Below are 16750 nucleotides of genomic sequence, written 5' to 3' on the forward strand. Positions count from 1 at the left end.
GAACACTGTCAGATTTAATTCTCCGTGTATTGTTTATGCGCTGTACACTCAGCGGTGCATGTACACAACAGCACAAAATTAACCAGTGCATGAAAACTACATGAGCGAAGGAAGTAATTCTTTCAGCGTTGGGTTTGTTATGCTATAATTGAACAATGAGGTACTAATCTTGGTTTTGGACAATTTTGAAGAATCACTGAATATAACTTTAAATCCATCATGGTGGCACAAGGCTAACAAGTTGATAACAAATTAAAAGAAACAAATATTCCAGCCCCTCAGAATAAGCAGAATGGTCAGGTGACTCATCAGGTTATCAATGACATGTTCTTCATCAATCTCACAAAGCAGACACTAATCAACCTACATGCAAGACCATCTCCCAAAATCCATGCTTGGGAAATGTATACAGCATGTACTAAAAAGTGAACACTAAGAAGTGGCTGGCTCTGATGAAGCTCCCAGAAAATTTGATCAAGCAGCTAGCCTGTGAGCTGAGCATCTGTCACTAACATACTCAAATCATTGCTGAGAGAAGACAAGTTTCCCAAGTGAGGAAAGATGCAACAATTGCCCCATTGCAAGAGACCTGCTACTTGGAAAACCAAAGCCAATCTCTTTAAAGGTGCCTGACATGAAACTTTGGAAAATAAATTGTCAGTTCCCATCAAAATATTCAATCTTGGGTGAAAAATTAAAAATATATATTTTGTTTTTTGAAGAAATGAGAGAAAATTTTGTTTGTTTTTTATTGTTTCATTGTGGTAACCACACTTTCCTAATTATTTGAGACTTTTTCGTTAATATCTTCTCCTCATCTACATGGAATATTTACACCATATTTCATCACTCAGTAAAATATCACTAACCAAAATCACCATGTTTGAATAAATTTGGGGGGATGATGTTGTGGATCATGTCAGGCACCTTTAAATACATGTATTTACCAAGCTCAATTACAATTATTAAACAATAATGGTATTTTGAGGGGTCCTCTATATCATACTACATGTATACCGTCTTACTGACTTTTCGCAGTGTTACTAGCAGTGGCAGACTTTTCAGAAGTATCCTATACTTAGTTATAGACTCTGTATACTGAAGGTGTCTGAAACAAAATCCTACCCTGGACTGCAAACTTTGCTATTGTATATGGCCAATGTGCTTGCTGCCATTTTGCACTTTCAAAGTGGAAAACTCTCTTGTGGAGTTCCCCTCAGCACTAAATTTGGCCCTACCATAACACCTTCATTGGTGTTATCTACAAATTCTGAAGAGCCTGGGACTACCAAAGTAAACTCGACCAATAAAATATCAAAATGTTCCAAAACAGGTCAATTTCGCCAGGAAATCTTAACCCAATAAGAAAACTATATACTACTTTGACGCGATATTCTTTTCTGCACACTTTGGTAACTCTCTGAATTCAATGCAACTGAAATTATTTGAGTTAGGGCCAATTAAATAATCAAAGGTGTAAAACAAGAAATGGCATAATATGCTATTCATGTTTTTATATAGTGCATTCCTGCTTCTTTTCAAATGGGATCATTACCGCGTGACAATTGAAGAAGTCATGCGCTGTAACCACTATTGGCGTATTTCATCAAAAGGCAATGTAAATATCTGCACCTTTTGTAACTTTACATTGTCTCATTAAAGTTAGTGGACATAAAATGACTAAATAAAGACCAATTGTTTCAAGCGAGGTACCAAAATATGCAGAAAATGGAGGACCTCTTGTAATTTTGTTTACTTTGATGAATTTGATGGGTGAAGCCTCATCCAGGAGACTTTGCTCTTGATGTTTTTCATGGGCAGTTTCCATATCAGCCCGCCTCTCTTCTTGCTGAGTTCAATGGCCTTCCTCACTGCCTCTTCTCCTGGCGTCTTGTTTCTATCAAAAAATTTGGCAAACAGTGTTGACACCTCTTCTTTCTCCTCTGATGTCCAATTGTGCCGCTGCCCCATTTTTCTGGTTTTGATCACCTGCCTCTTCTTTCTTGGAACTGCAAAGCAAATTGTACAGTTTGGTTAATAGAGTGTTTACCCATTGGTGCTTATCCAGATCTAAAATTTTGAATCTAAGGGATGCACGTTATACTTACAGGCGGTCAGGAGATTTTGTTTTTCTAGCCATTTTGAGGGATTCTTTTATCTTTTTGCCTGTACTTTATACCTAAAGCACTTCAAGGTGAACTTTCTTTTTTTGTTTTCCCCTTTCTCACTTTTTTCTTAAAATCTTCGTAACCATACCCTGCAAATATAATGGTGTACTAATGTTGACTAATTTACCAAGTCATATCAAAGTGTTAGAATTTGACAAATGATTTTGTTAACTAAGAAAAAGCAAATACATCAGTGTCCACTATAGCCACCAAAGGTCATGTGCAATACGCCAATCCAATAATTCCTGCACGCAAAGGATGATGGGATAGATTTCGGGATAAACAACAAGGACCGCACCGATCGCGGATCATTTACACCACCGGATATGGATATCCCGAATTGCGCTATGCGAATTATCGAACTCGATTATTATCAGAAAAAATAATCATTATGGACTGTAGCTTCCCGTTGGTGGTCAACAGGGTAGTCTGTATGGATCTTAATGCAATATCAAAGCAATGCAAGTTATCTTTTTCAAACACATGTTAAAGATGCGGATCATAGGAGGTATCAATTAACAGAGAAGATGTTGTTACTTTGTTCCACGTTTCAACACAAACAGCCTTGTATTGCTGCGTGGAGACTTCTTGAATTTAATCTCACTAACATTCAAACAAGAGCACCAATGGAGCTGAGGTTCAGCACTATTTTGTTTTTGTGGAAAACATTGGAAACAATTGAATGTCTTCAGGCAAGGGCCCAACTCCCAATATTTTTGGCAAATGGGGTTAGGACGGCCAATTTCTTGCAGATGCAACTGTCTTTCACATACGTGTACATAAAGAAAAAGATCAAACTCACTCTCTAAATATTAATTTGAATCATGTCAATAGTAATATATATGGAAGATGTAAGGCCCAACTCCATGTTTTCATGCAAGAAAGGCCCGAAATGACAAACTATCTTAATCTCTTAACGTTGCCATGGAAACAACAAAGGCGATCCTGTGTGGTGGTATAAAGTTGCCATCAAGCACTAAAGCTCACATACAGTTCCCATAATTTACTTTACAAATCTGTCAAAGTTAAGTTTTTCTTTAACTCAAAAACTACCTGAGTGGAGTTGGGCCCTTCTTGCCCGAAGACATTCAATTGTTCATACAACTCCAGTTTGTTCTACAGTCAAGCAGATTCTGGTTGGTTGATAAGAGCTCATTTTGGAGACTTATCGGTTATCAAAACCAATATGTTGATCAATTTGTTTTGTCATTTGACATTGTTTTACAGCACACAATGTTTGTTTGTTTGTTTATTTCTTCTTTAACCTGGGTTACTCATGCAGTGACCAATACAAGTAGGTCTTTGTTCTTCCATGTGACCCAGGGACAATCCTATGAACCATTGAATATCTGCAGAATGAAGTGATAAAATATATTGGTAGGAAGAAATTTGGATAAATATATATTGGTAGGAAGAAATTTGGATCATGAAATTCCCCATTAAAGCCATATTATAACATTTGCTGTTGAGGACGCCCTCACTGATTTTTTAAAATTCATTTTTTTACACGATTATATTGTACTTTATTAAACCAATATACCCTGCAAAAATCAAGACTCTAGGTGCTGTAGTTTTGTCAAAATCCGAGATTTTGAATAAAGCGCCGGAACCGGCGTCTTATTATTACGATGGAATTATTAGTCGAACGCATACACAATGTTCATAACACACAGTACGTTCACGGCGTATGGGACGGTGATCTACACAACAAAGGGTCGTACCATAACATGACCGAAGGAGTGGTACGTATTGGCGACATACGCGCTGGTAGTAAATTCCAATCTTCTTTGCTTTGCCGTAGTTGTTCGGCTCAAAATTAAAAGGTGATATATCTGACAGTAAAAACTAACATTTTATGTCAAAGAATTGCTAATCTATTTTGTATGATAATGTTATAATATTGCTTTAAGCTATGCTTAGAGCCAAAAAACACCTCAAATATATGAAACAAAATGTAATCGAAAAACTTACATGCAAGATCATCTTCATCATCATCCTCAATGTCATCCGAATATAATCTTCATCTTCTGGCTGCTCGGTGGGGCGGGAAGAGGTACTGGTGTGGAACTGTCATTCGTGCGATCCTCCTGTCCCTCATCCTCATTCTTCATTAGCTCTGAAATGATAATTCCAATATCAATTCCAAAATTTAAAGTACGAGTCTTAATTGGATATCTCCTTCCACTATTTATATAAAAGGATATGACACTGTTCATTTCTTTTGAAAAGAATGTGTACCTCAAACCTCATTGAAACAAATTTAGTGATCACTCACAAATCAATAAGTTTTTAATCCTTATAATGCACTTGCGGGGAACTAGTAGATGAAAATGGTGTCTTTGACAGCTATTCAAATCATTAGTGATTGCTTGTGTGTTGTCAACGTTCCTGTATGGAGCTGAGTGCTGGACTTTGACTGATCGTGATGAGGCTAGAATAGATGCTTTTGATATGAGATGCCACTGCCAAAGTAAGATTCTGAAAATTGCCTGGACACAGCGCATCACCAACAAGTACATTTGGTCACTCACAAAGCAGCATCAGCTCTCTTTCACTATCAAAAAGAAACGTCTTACATGTTTGGTCACATTCAAAGCATGAATAAGGATCGCCTTTCCAAGGTACTCTACAACTGGAAGCCTACAAATGGGAAGCGCAAACCAGGGAGACCAAGGACAACTTGGAAGGATGTCATTAAGAAGGACCTCAGCTGGCTTGGCTTGGACCTGATAGTTGATGAAGCAGAACAGTTGGCTCAGGATAGGAGTGTTTGGTCTCGTGTCAGGCAGCCTGTGCAGAAGTGCTGTCCAGTAGGTAGGTAGATACGTATTTAATGCATATGGAGGTCAATGGCACCAATAACAGCAAACCTGATCTCAGCCTATCAATCGATGCTTTAAGTGTCAATTTCATCATCAAGTCTCTGCATGCATCATGGAGTTTGATGAATGTGGATGGGAGAGGACCTGTCCTTTTCTTTTCAGTATCAATTAACACTGCACGCTACTGGGCTATTCTTTGATTAAAAGATTTTTGCTACCTAAGAATCAAATTATAATGATGAAAATTTTGTTTTTCTTCGACAGGTTTTTTCATACTAAAATAGGAAGCTATATTTCATATTGGGATCCCAATTCAAACCCTGTATTTTGTAGCTAGCGAAAAGAAATGTAATGCCAAGCCAACAAAAAGTAAGCGGATTTGTAAATACAACAGATGTTTGCAAAAGGATGCACCAAATCATATCAAATATGGCGTGCTGAAAAAGGTCTTCTTTTGGTGGCAAATCCCACTAAAACTCTCATCAAGCCAAAGTGTATCACTATTTGGCTCAAATCTCATCTTCTTTTGGTGGCAAATCCCACTAAAACTCTCATCAAGCCAAAGTGTATCACTATTACCAATATTGAAAGGTCACTCCTGCCCCTCCACCCAATGAACTTTCCAAATTTTCCCAAGTTCCCCCCTCCCAGGAAAAAACAACAACAACAACAGCTATGCCTCTGAAAAGGCTACACAACTGGGTATTTACCTTTTCCCTCAGGACACATTCAAATTACTTTGGATGTAGTATTGATGAGGATCAAAGATGGGGATGTCGTTCCTTGACCCTTGACAGTAGGAGACAAAAAATTCCCAGCTCACAAGGTCATCCTTGCTGCAGAGAGCAGGTACTTCAGGTTTCTGGTTTAAGATCATGGTTCTTTTGTTCAAAAATATTTGACACAATATCACGACTGCACCAAACAACAAGTTAACCAGATAGATGTGAAGAAGTCAAGAAATGGTAAAATAAAGGTAGTAATAGGTAAATCAGAACAGCAGGTACCCTTGAAGTATCATGAATTCAGTGGATTCTGTGTTAATGGCATAACATTCACGTTCATTTGTGGATCCAATTATGCATACAATACAGGATTGAATGCAGCGGAAATGCAGGCAAGTCTAGTGAAACTGCAGAAAGATCGTTTATCTAACGACATCTTTGCAGAGGAGAGTGTAGTAACTTACACCTTTGACCGCTTGTTGTATGGAAAATCTAAGCAAGCAAATGATTTTTTCAGTGATGTATAATTTGAAAGTTTGTGTGACTGTCTTAAATCCAAAGCACCAGAGTCAAGTACAATTGCTATATCTTCAATAACTCATAGGACTGATAAACCACACCTCACGAATAAATTAAAATCTGTGAATCAACATGTAAGTGCACTTTGTGATAAATTCAACTGGACCTTTATTGACAACCATGCAGTGAAAGATCTTTGTAAAGATGAACTTCACCCTAATAAAAGGGGTATGAGTTTCATTGCTAGAAACTTCCAGGATTTTCTACGCTGTGCTCATCCTTTGATTTTTCGGGAGGGTCGCAAGAAGACGTTTCAAAGAAGAGATACTGTGACAATTTGGTTGCAACATGTATTGATTTCATGTACTTTTATTTTCATTGTATGTTTACTTCCTTTTGGATGAGAGAGCACTTCTGTGTTTGGGTTCTGAAGCCCATTCTCTTATCCAGAATTACTTGCCTTTGCATTGTTCATGTAATTATTTTTTACGGTATATAATTTGTTGTGACTTTAACATTTATTTCAATTTCTGTGTGTAATATTTGCTTTTGTAATGTGCAAGTGATTCGAATAAATATTATTATTATTATTATTATATTATTATTATAATTATTCAATGAATTCAATAAGTCCATAAAAATGAACTCCACCAAAGTTTATCTTCTCTACAACAGCAAAGTGGATGGATATCCATATGGATAAGTGATATAGTCATGCAATCTCATGATAGCTTTCTACTTCCTTACCCTCAATGTGAATGTCTTGTATTCTCCTCCCTTTGTATTCTTTCATCTTGTTATGGTCCAGCATGAGCAAAACTTTGGCTATGTCAGTGCGCTCTAGTATGTCACTTGTAGCCCTATAGTGGATCTTGTGAATCTCTAGACTATGACCCAGGTGGTCCACGATCCACTGTTGTTCCTGAGGTGTGACATTGAGGCCCTAGAAATAAGATAGAAATATAATAAAATGGCAAATGTCACAGATACATGTTTTTTATCAACTATGGTTCTTCAGAATAACTCACAAGAATTTAATACTGCTATCTTTCAGTCGCCACACAGTGATCAGTCAATTAAGAGCTACAGCAAAGCAAATGAAATAAGTTACCAGCAAATGAATGCTCAATCTATATAACCATGGCCAAGGTGCTAAAACTGACAAATGTCACTTGCTCTTGTGGAACCCAAACATAGCACTTGAGATGTAGTCTAATACACTTATCAAAATCAGCACAAAATGAAAGGATTTTTCAAGGAAAAAAAATACTTTTTCATGAAGAAAAGATCGAGCGATACGGCCCCAAGGAAGAACAACTTTGTTGATTTGGGCCTCCGTGGTGAAATAAAGCTTCCTATCCTATCCTATCCTAATCTGTGATCTACTTTTTCATACCCCCACTTTACACCAAACTCTTTGATACCAATGGGACCACCTTGGTACATAAAGATTGTGTGCCAAAGGATTCTTGCAAATTCATTCAATGTCTACAGATACAGGCTGGTCTGTTCAATTTTGACATCTGACAAAATTACACCACACAATCCTATGGATCATTGAAATACACCTTTTGGTCTAACTCAACAGGGCTAGAAACCTGGTGATAATCCAAGAATCCATTCTCGAAAAGATTCTTCCATAGAAGAGTTTGTGAGAATCCAAATAGATAGATTCTCGTAAAAATACAGTGTTTGACTGGGTTTTCTGTTTTAAGGAGGTAACAAATTACTGTTTCCAAATATGTAACATTAATTTGCTTATTAAATGTGCCTGACATGAAAATTTTGGAAAATAAATTTTGCTACATATCTCAGATATGGTCATCAGTTTCCATAATTTTGTATGGCTTCTCTGCATGTAGATATATTGACATCCTCTTGTCATGGTAACAGATCTAGAGCAGGATTTCTCAAATGGTGGCTTCCCTAGTAAAAATTTGTCCGAAATTCCGGTGTATCATGTGCAAGAAACTGGATTTTGCTTGCATCACTTGATTTTAATGCAGGAACAGTAAGTATGTTGAAAGTTTTGTGCAAGTTTCTGTTCAAATCAAATGCAAGAACAGTCAAGTCAATAAAAAGGTAATGAGTGTTTGTATAAATAGTTTAGCTTTCACTCAAGAAACTTGCAAAAACCAGCAAAAAGTGTCAGAAATTCTAGCATTCAGGGATGCAAGCAGACGCTTACGCAAGCAGAAGCAATTTTCGTTTGTTCCGAGGGTCAGGAACTTGCACAAGTTCTGACATTTGCATTCTCATTTTTACTAGGGTTATGGGCCAAAAACCATTTTTAAACTGTACTGTACAACCCCCAGATTGACCATTATTCTCCACTAAAAATGTGTTACATATCAGAAAACCTTAATTTCTCACAAAACCTACTTGTATCATTGTTGCCATGTACTTCCTACAGTTGGTTGCTCGGATGCGTTCAGGATGGCTGAGATTTGCCCCATCCGCCATTTCCTTCAGGGCGAAGCCACCTCGAATTACACCAGTTCCTGCAGGTCACAAAATAATGTGTTTTACAGGATATTAACATATGAAGGAATGTCCAGTAGTTTTCAAAAGTATGTTTTTGAAGAAAGTGCAAAGTTCACTGTAATTGAAAATGTACTATATCCTCCTCGTTTTTATTAATAATAAAAATATTACATGCATCATGATATGAATTATCGAACCGGGTTATAAATCTCCCATGTCAAGAATGAAAAGCAAATGTGTGTGCAATCAACAAAATAAACACACAAATTAGTTTTCTTTGCCCACAATAATCACATTTGCAGGCATGGTTACAAACTTGTAACAATCATTGAACAGGACTCATGCAGCTAGTTAGATTACACAAAAGGTATGCAGTGCTGGTATTACACATTCATAATGTGGAAATTAATATTTCAACAGTCATTACCATAAATATTTTCCTCTCTGAGAAAAAAAACCCCATTTGTTAAAGGCACTATCAGTGATTGTAGGCATAGTCACTTGCTTCATAACATGATAAATTATCACAAAATAACTCATTTCAATCATATTAGACCCCTCTCAGTCGTATATTTGATAAAATATTACAAATATACATGACACGAGTGTTAGCAGCCGCCGGAACGTCTCTAACGACAACGTCGTACATAGCTGCCGAATTCAACTGCCACAGCCGATCGCTAAAATCTCCGCACAGAGATTTTAAGCATAAATGTCATATATTTCCCTTATAAAGCTGATTTAGTGCATGCCACTTGTAGGGCCAATTACTACATATATTTTTGTTTCAAAAATGCAAAAAGTAAAGGTTTGATGATTTTAGGCCTACTCCGACTGGTCGGATCACTGCAATAGTACCTTTAAATCACCATACTTTATTATATATATACTGTAAAACAAGATAAATTTGTGACAACATTTTTTGTCACAAATTAACAATGACCAATTGTACACAGTGAAGAATGATTAATTTAGCAATTTTATCCTCCCGGAAATCTCACGAAATTAAATTGATCGTAAAAATAACTTGTTTAGACTATGATCTGTATATGATACTTACTGTTATTGGCGAACAGATACATATTGAAACTCATTATTCCTGCCTTCCTTCTACATCTATCTGATGCCAAATATTCCAGTATTGGTCTGATGTGTGTCTGTACCAAAAGTGGCAAGTACTTGTTGCCCTACATATAAGGTAAACAAGGTATAAGAATGGGTACAGAAACTGGCAATGGCGCTGCAAAAATGGACTGACTCGCAACTCAGGGTTCCCAGCATTTCAAGAAAACAAAATTCCCTGATTTTTTCCTGATGAAGTCTCAAAATTCCATGATAATTTTGTATTTGATGAGCTAAAAAAAATGCAGAATTTCAAGCCATTTTTAGTGTAAATTCCCTGACTTGAGGCATTTTTATCAAACTCCCTGACTGGAAAAAGTAAAATAATTTCCCCTGATTTTCCTGATGGGCTGGGAACCCTGTAACTTTTACAGGGCCGGCTCCAACTTGGGTGGCCCCGGGCAGAGTCAGAGTGGAGGTACATGAAGATGTGAGTTGAGATTTATTGCTTGAGTGAACATTGGTAAAATATGAAATGATTAATTTAAGGGGTCTTCATGGATTTGCAGAAATCTTGGGTCGTGCTTTTGTAAAAGTCAATTTGCACTATCAAGATCAATAAATTAAGTACCAGTTGAGATTGGATGTTGTTGACAACATACCAGATAAAATAATGTAGGTTTCAAAAATTCTTATTTTATTGTGGTATATGTAATATACGCACTTTTCTGACCATGTTTTTTCGTTGACGGTCTTTTTCTAAATAAGAGCCCCTAATTAAAAGCATGATGCCTTTATTTAGAAGTTCTACCCAGTAATGCATTCACAATATCCCATTAAAGAATTTAGGGTATTTAGTTTCAGGAAGGAGTCTGTTGTCTGTCAATTATATATGTTCAAAGTTACCCAATTTTTGCTCACTTTTCCGAAATCGTGACGTCAATATTGCGACGCGTGCGACAATTTTCAGAGTACATTTCGTTTTTTGGTCCACATTATTTCTTTGATATCTCCTTTAAACATTTGTACCTTTTTTATGCGATTTTGAGTTCTCAATTGATCAAAATCAGTAATTTTAGCTCCCGGAAGTGGTATGAAATCAATGCTAAACGACCAAATCAAAACATACTAAGGTACTTAGTCGTAATATTTCTGCCACTTGAATAACAAGTTCAGTGGTCTAGCGGCAATGCGTCCGCCCCATAGCCCGTTGGTTCGAATCCCGGTGGGAACTATGCTGATTTTTCGTTTGGGTCAAAAATGTATCATTTGGGGTCAAAATAATCCATTAAGTCCCCTTAATGTTGTAATCACAAAACTATAACATGGTGTGTATGCAATTTCAAGCTTGTACAATATCAACTATTTGGGCTCATGTCTGATTTGCTATTCAAAGTTATGGACTATGATGCCATAACATCATTCATGAACTTATTTTTGGTATTATTTTACAATAAATATACTACAAAATATTCAAGTCTTTTTACAATTCTTCCGTGTGCAGGTTTTATATTATTCCATATTATTACTTATGGGTCGGCTTATCCACTCCCTCTGAAACCTTTCGCCTATCAATCTATTTGTTACTCTGTTCAGAATAATTTCTTTGAAAGAACAGATATCTGATAATTAAATCCTAGTTTATATCATGTCATATTTTGAGTTTAGATTTATCCCTGCTCAAATACATACTTTGAAAAGTTATATTATAAAAACCAGTACAAAAATCACTAAATCTTCAAAGAATATGAGCAATATATGCACCTTTGTTGCTGAAACACAGGAGTAATTTAAACTAATATGTTAGGATTGAGATTCATTATAAACATACAAAATGAAACATTTTTGCTGGATGCCAAAATTTTTCTAAAATGCTGACAAAATGAAGTCATCACATCCTTTATATGATAAAATTCAATCACCAAACATTTACTAGTAACCTACCCATTTTGCAAACAGCTTACAGAATTTAAAAACAAAATAACTTTTAGTCGCTGGAGCATACATGATTTTCAAGCGGATTCTTTTCAGAGGAAAATGTCTGCAAGATGCATGGGCTAGGTTTGCTTTTTCTTTATGAACCCTGATCCCATAATCATTGTGGGGACAACTGCCCTTGGATACTATAATTATGTTAAATACATTGTGAAAATTCATAATATATCATGTACCTTTGCTCTTATACTGATAACATCCTGTGATAACACAAGATGTCTCTCAAACTGCGTCAAATCATCTCCAAAAGACTCTGCTGCCACATCATCCAGTCCAGATTTTCTCTCTTGGTAGTCCTGCAGGCTGTGAAAAAAATGATACACTTATTTTGAAAAGGTGAAACTTTGATGTGGATTCAAAAGGTTTGCTTACAGTACCCGATTTTTGTATTTTTTTTTCTTGGGGTACATAAAACTGTGCATTTCCTCATGCATCTTGAAATTAGGTAAATTTATGATATGGCTCAAATAAAATTGACTGTTGTGGCATCAACCGTGTTGAGTCAAACTGCCAATTGATGAAGAACATTTTGGGGAGATTTAATATTTAAGGTTTCACTGAACAATTATGGTCTTTCAGAGTTTGAGTCTGAGAGTCAATTACTGGAAGTAAATTTTCTTTAATATTTTGCTTACATATTTTATTCCTTAAAAAATCTTTCTAAAAATTGCAATTTATCATAGATGTCCAGCATTGACCAAAAAAAGTATCCACATAGCACTGTGTGACATAGCTAGCTTCATACATAATGAAGAATAATAAAAGGACAATTCACTAAAACTTTCATCGAACTTAACACACCATTCTGGTGAAAGTTGAAATATAACATTCTTGCTGGAGACAGACTTCCCTTGTGGGCAAAGTAAAAAGCTAAAATTCCAAATTGACCACGACAGATGGTCATTCAAAAATATGTGACTTCACCCAAAAACCCAATTAATAGGATCGTAATAAGTTTAGATGTGGTTGCTTCTTTAGGCTGTAGAGGAAACAACACATGTGTCCATTTATGAGATTTATCAATTTGGCGGGCAAGCCAACTTCTCCCCTTTATATAGCCATCTCTCCTTAATTATGATTTCCTCAAAGGTTTGTTTCCTGTTGAGAAACCAGGTTTTCCTTAATCATGATTGGTTCAAAAGTTTACTTCAATCTCATCGCACATGATGTATATTGTGCCCTCGTCACTTTGTTCTTCACATTATGTCTCATCCAGAGGTTTCCCAGTTACTATTAGTGGATCATTTCTTGCCATTGTGCCAACCTTGTCACTGTGCATAATTGGATACACCTCCTTTAGTAAAACTTGACTCGGATTTCCAGTTATTCTACCTGCTACTTCCTATTGTGAAACTAGGGGGGTAATCTTCCCATTGGTCAGCAATGAGGTAACCGATAAATTTTAAGAAGATGTAAGGGAGAGGTGTTTGATAAGAACTAATCTCCAATTCCAATAACTCTCCACTATAATGTTAAAGTTGGTTTTGAACAAAAGATGAAGACGACTGACTTCCTGGGCAGTCTTACTTTGAGACTCTGAATATCACCTTAATTTAGCGGTCCTGTTGGTGCAGGAAAACACTATACTGGTTCCACTTTGAAGGACTAGAAACTTCAGGTATTCCAAGTGGATAGAAACTTCAAGTATTCCACCAGGAGACTTTGACGGTCGCCTGAATTTGATCATTTCTGACCAAGCGTAATTTCGCCCTTGCAAATATCACCACAGAAACAGTAGCACAAGCTCTGTGCGAAATATTTTCAGAATGGGGCCTACCTGCACAAATCATGTGAGACCAGGGTATAAATTTCCTTTCTAAGACCATGTGTGAGTTGTACAAACTAATGCACATCGATCAAGCCATTACAACGCCATTTCATCACAAAACCTCAGGCCTGGTTGAAAAGCTCAATGGAACAATCAAGTCCATGATACGGACACGGGATGATAAGCAAAGGAGGAGTGGGACACATTCTTGACCTATAATTCCCATATCTGTGATATTTCATTTTTCGCAACTTGCAGGGGTTAAGGAGAAACTGTCAGCTTTTTTTTTGACAAGAAAAAGAATTAAACGTCCTGATATCTCTTCTGTCAGTAACTCCGGGGGGGGTATATATACAAAATATATTTATTCTAATTTTACAACGTTCACACTTTTTTGATTAAACATTTGATGACATCATAAATTTTGTTCCACTAAGACACAATATGTATGTATTCCTTGAAGTAAGTGTACACCTTCTTTTTATCTTTTCCAAAGTTTACATCTTCTCGTTAAGAAAATTCCAATGTACTAGAGATCACAAACTTAGATATCTTGTTTCCCACTGGGCTAAATGACAATCAAAATCACCCAGCTGGATGATTCAGGGTTTGCAGGCTTGGGTAAAGCTCACAATGTATTAGTGAAAACTTACGTTAGTGCTTGAACATCCCCTGGTCTTCTTCGGTTATAAGATATGCAAGATGCGAGAGCCACGATCACATTCCTTCTGTAGTTCGTGTAAGAATAGTCCTCAAGGTCTGCAGACTCGGCCCTATCTCTCAAGTAAACACTCAGTTTCTCGATGTCCGATGGCAATGGCAAGGGATCTTCTTTCCTAAACTTCCTCTCTGCCAGAAGCAGGCGTTCCAGCTTCGTATCCCACTCGGCATCCATAAGCTCTAAAAACTGCTTTGCTTCCTTACGTCCCGTAGTATCTTCATCCTTGATTGAACGCGCCCTCTTAATCACGCATAGCTTTCTAACCTGAATGGCCATCTTCAGTCCGTTAGATGGTGCCTTAAGAGATTCTTCATCATCAGCATCTGGCATGGAAAGTAAAAGTGATGCTCGAGTCACGTCGTCAAAATGCTTAGGCTTCAAATAGTCCGCAAGATCACTTCCACTCTCTGGTATGCATATTGCTTGAAGCTGTATTAGTAGCCTACTAATCAATCTCATCGCACATGATGTATATTGTGCCCTCATCAATTTGTTCTTCACATTATGTCTCATCCAGAGGTTTCCCACAGTTACTATTAGTGGATCATTTCTTGCCATTATGCCAACCTTGTCATTGTGCATAATTGGATACACCTCCTTGACTACAACTTGACTCGGATTTCCAGTTATTCTACCAGCAAGTATGTTACTCTGAATGAGCAAACCTCCCTTGGTTCTTACATTCTTGCTCTGAGCTGGACAATCCCTGCTATGGCGGGCGATGATAGTTATCCTCAGCCACTCCAAGCAAGTAGGGCATGGCCCATAATCAGTGCTACTGAAGTCTTCATTGTTGTTGTTCCTTCTTGAAAGTATCATCTGTCCTGCCTTCTTCTCAATGACATTCATATTGTGCTGGTGATTACCTTTATTACGAAGAAGACGGATGAGTCGCTTTCTCTCTTTCCCATCATCTAAAGATTGTATGTGGCAAATTTCAGGTTTCTTCTCATGCTGTATCCCGAAAATATGCTGACTAAAATTGGCTATCAATTGCCCACAATATGGGCAGCAATTCCTATTGTTGTAGACTCGATTATTTCTCTTCTTCTTCCCCTTGTTGGTTGTCTCAGACTTCATAACCTTTGTAATATATACACCCTTCATTTCCGTATCTCTGATGATTGCAGACTCGTCCATACTTTCATCATCACTATATTCATTACTGCATTGGTGGTCAGAGCTGGTGACGTTACTGGCAGAAGATTTTTGTCCCTTTAACTTCTTGTCTTGGCCTAAATAGATAAAATAAATATAACAATGCAAGATATTACTAAATAATAAGATTTGTTGACCAGTAAACCTATTTATCTTCCTAGCTTAAGGGGTATGGGTACGTTACACTAAAAAGTAGGCTAAGAAGAAAGGAAAAAACATGACATGAACAAAACTACAGGTGTCAGTAGTGACTAGGGTCACTGTGTCCAAATATATTTTTAGTTTGGAATTTTTGTGTTTTGTACGAATTTTGGGGCAGTTTTTTTTAAAATAGATATTTTGGGGGATTTTTCACTCCACGAGAATGCCAAAGAAAATCCACTTTACATGCAGTTTCTGAAGATGGTTATAGGTCTTTGCCACCCCATAACGCCAACATTTATGTTTTCGATTTCTTTAAAACACTTACAATACGAGTCACTTTTGTGATTTTTTGTAAGTTCTTCAGCTATTTTTACTTTAAGACTCATTTCTGAAGATAGAATACCTAAAAGACTTGTCTGACCGTCGGCAATTATTGGTAAAATATTGTAGACGACAATTCTATGCAATTCTATGCAATCTCTTTAAGGGCATTTTTAAAAATACGGTCAGTTTGAATGCGTGTAACAATGGCTCTCGGTATTTGAAAAGTGATATTTAAAATCGATATTTGAAAATCAAACAGAGAAACTGACTTTGCATAAGGTCAGTTAGTGAGTATAGGGGCATGGCAGTTGGTGTCAATTAGTAACTTGTTTATATTTAAACTACACTTGCCAAAATCTAGGAAAATATGAAATTTGCAATTTTTTAAGGTCATACTGTACCCATACCCCTTAACTGGAGGACATGAGTCCGGACTCAAGACCTGTTTTGAGTCCTCATTTTCATGGACTCGGACTTGCACTTGGATGTGATGGACTCGGGTTTGAACTCGGAGGCGGATAATTCCCCACAATGTCATCCACAAAGCAGGCTCTTAGGTGAACTAAAACCTCACAAAGTTAAAACCCCACAATATCATACACTCATCTAAAGTGCAGATAGGTGAATTGTCACGTCACAAAGTTGAATCCCCACAATGTCGTACACTCATCTACGGTGCAGGCTCTAAGGTGAACGTGAACTGTTACCTCACAAGACGAAACCCCACATGTCATACACTCATCTGCAGTACAGGTCCTACGGTGAACTGTTAACTCAAAACCCCACAATGTCATACACTCATCTACAGTACAGGCCCGGTGGGTGTTAACTCTAAAGTCAAAACCCGGTGTCATACACTC

General features: G+C 37.0%; 1 protein-coding gene across 1 annotated transcript in view; it reads right to left on the bottom strand.

The window, feature by feature from the left end:
- Positions 1–6946: 6946 nt before the first annotated feature.
- LOC140139186 (uncharacterized) overlaps positions 6947–16750 on the bottom strand; it is a 36403-nt gene continuing 26599 nt past the window's right edge. The window contains exons 12-16 of the mRNA XM_072160970.1: positions 14197–15499; positions 11952–12078; positions 9779–9905; positions 8617–8735; positions 6947–7177 (exon numbers count right to left, since the gene is read on the bottom strand). Of these exons, the coding sequence (XP_072017071.1) occupies positions 6947–7177; positions 8617–8735; positions 9779–9905; positions 11952–12078; positions 14197–15499 (1907 nt within the window). The remainder of the gene's footprint in view (positions 7178–8616; positions 8736–9778; positions 9906–11951; positions 12079–14196; positions 15500–16750) is intronic.

The sequence above is a fragment of the Amphiura filiformis genome, chromosome 2, assembly GCF_039555335.1.
Source record: "Amphiura filiformis chromosome 2, Afil_fr2py, whole genome shotgun sequence".
Lineage (NCBI taxonomy): Eukaryota > Metazoa > Echinodermata > Ophiuroidea > Amphilepidida > Amphiuridae > Amphiura > Amphiura filiformis.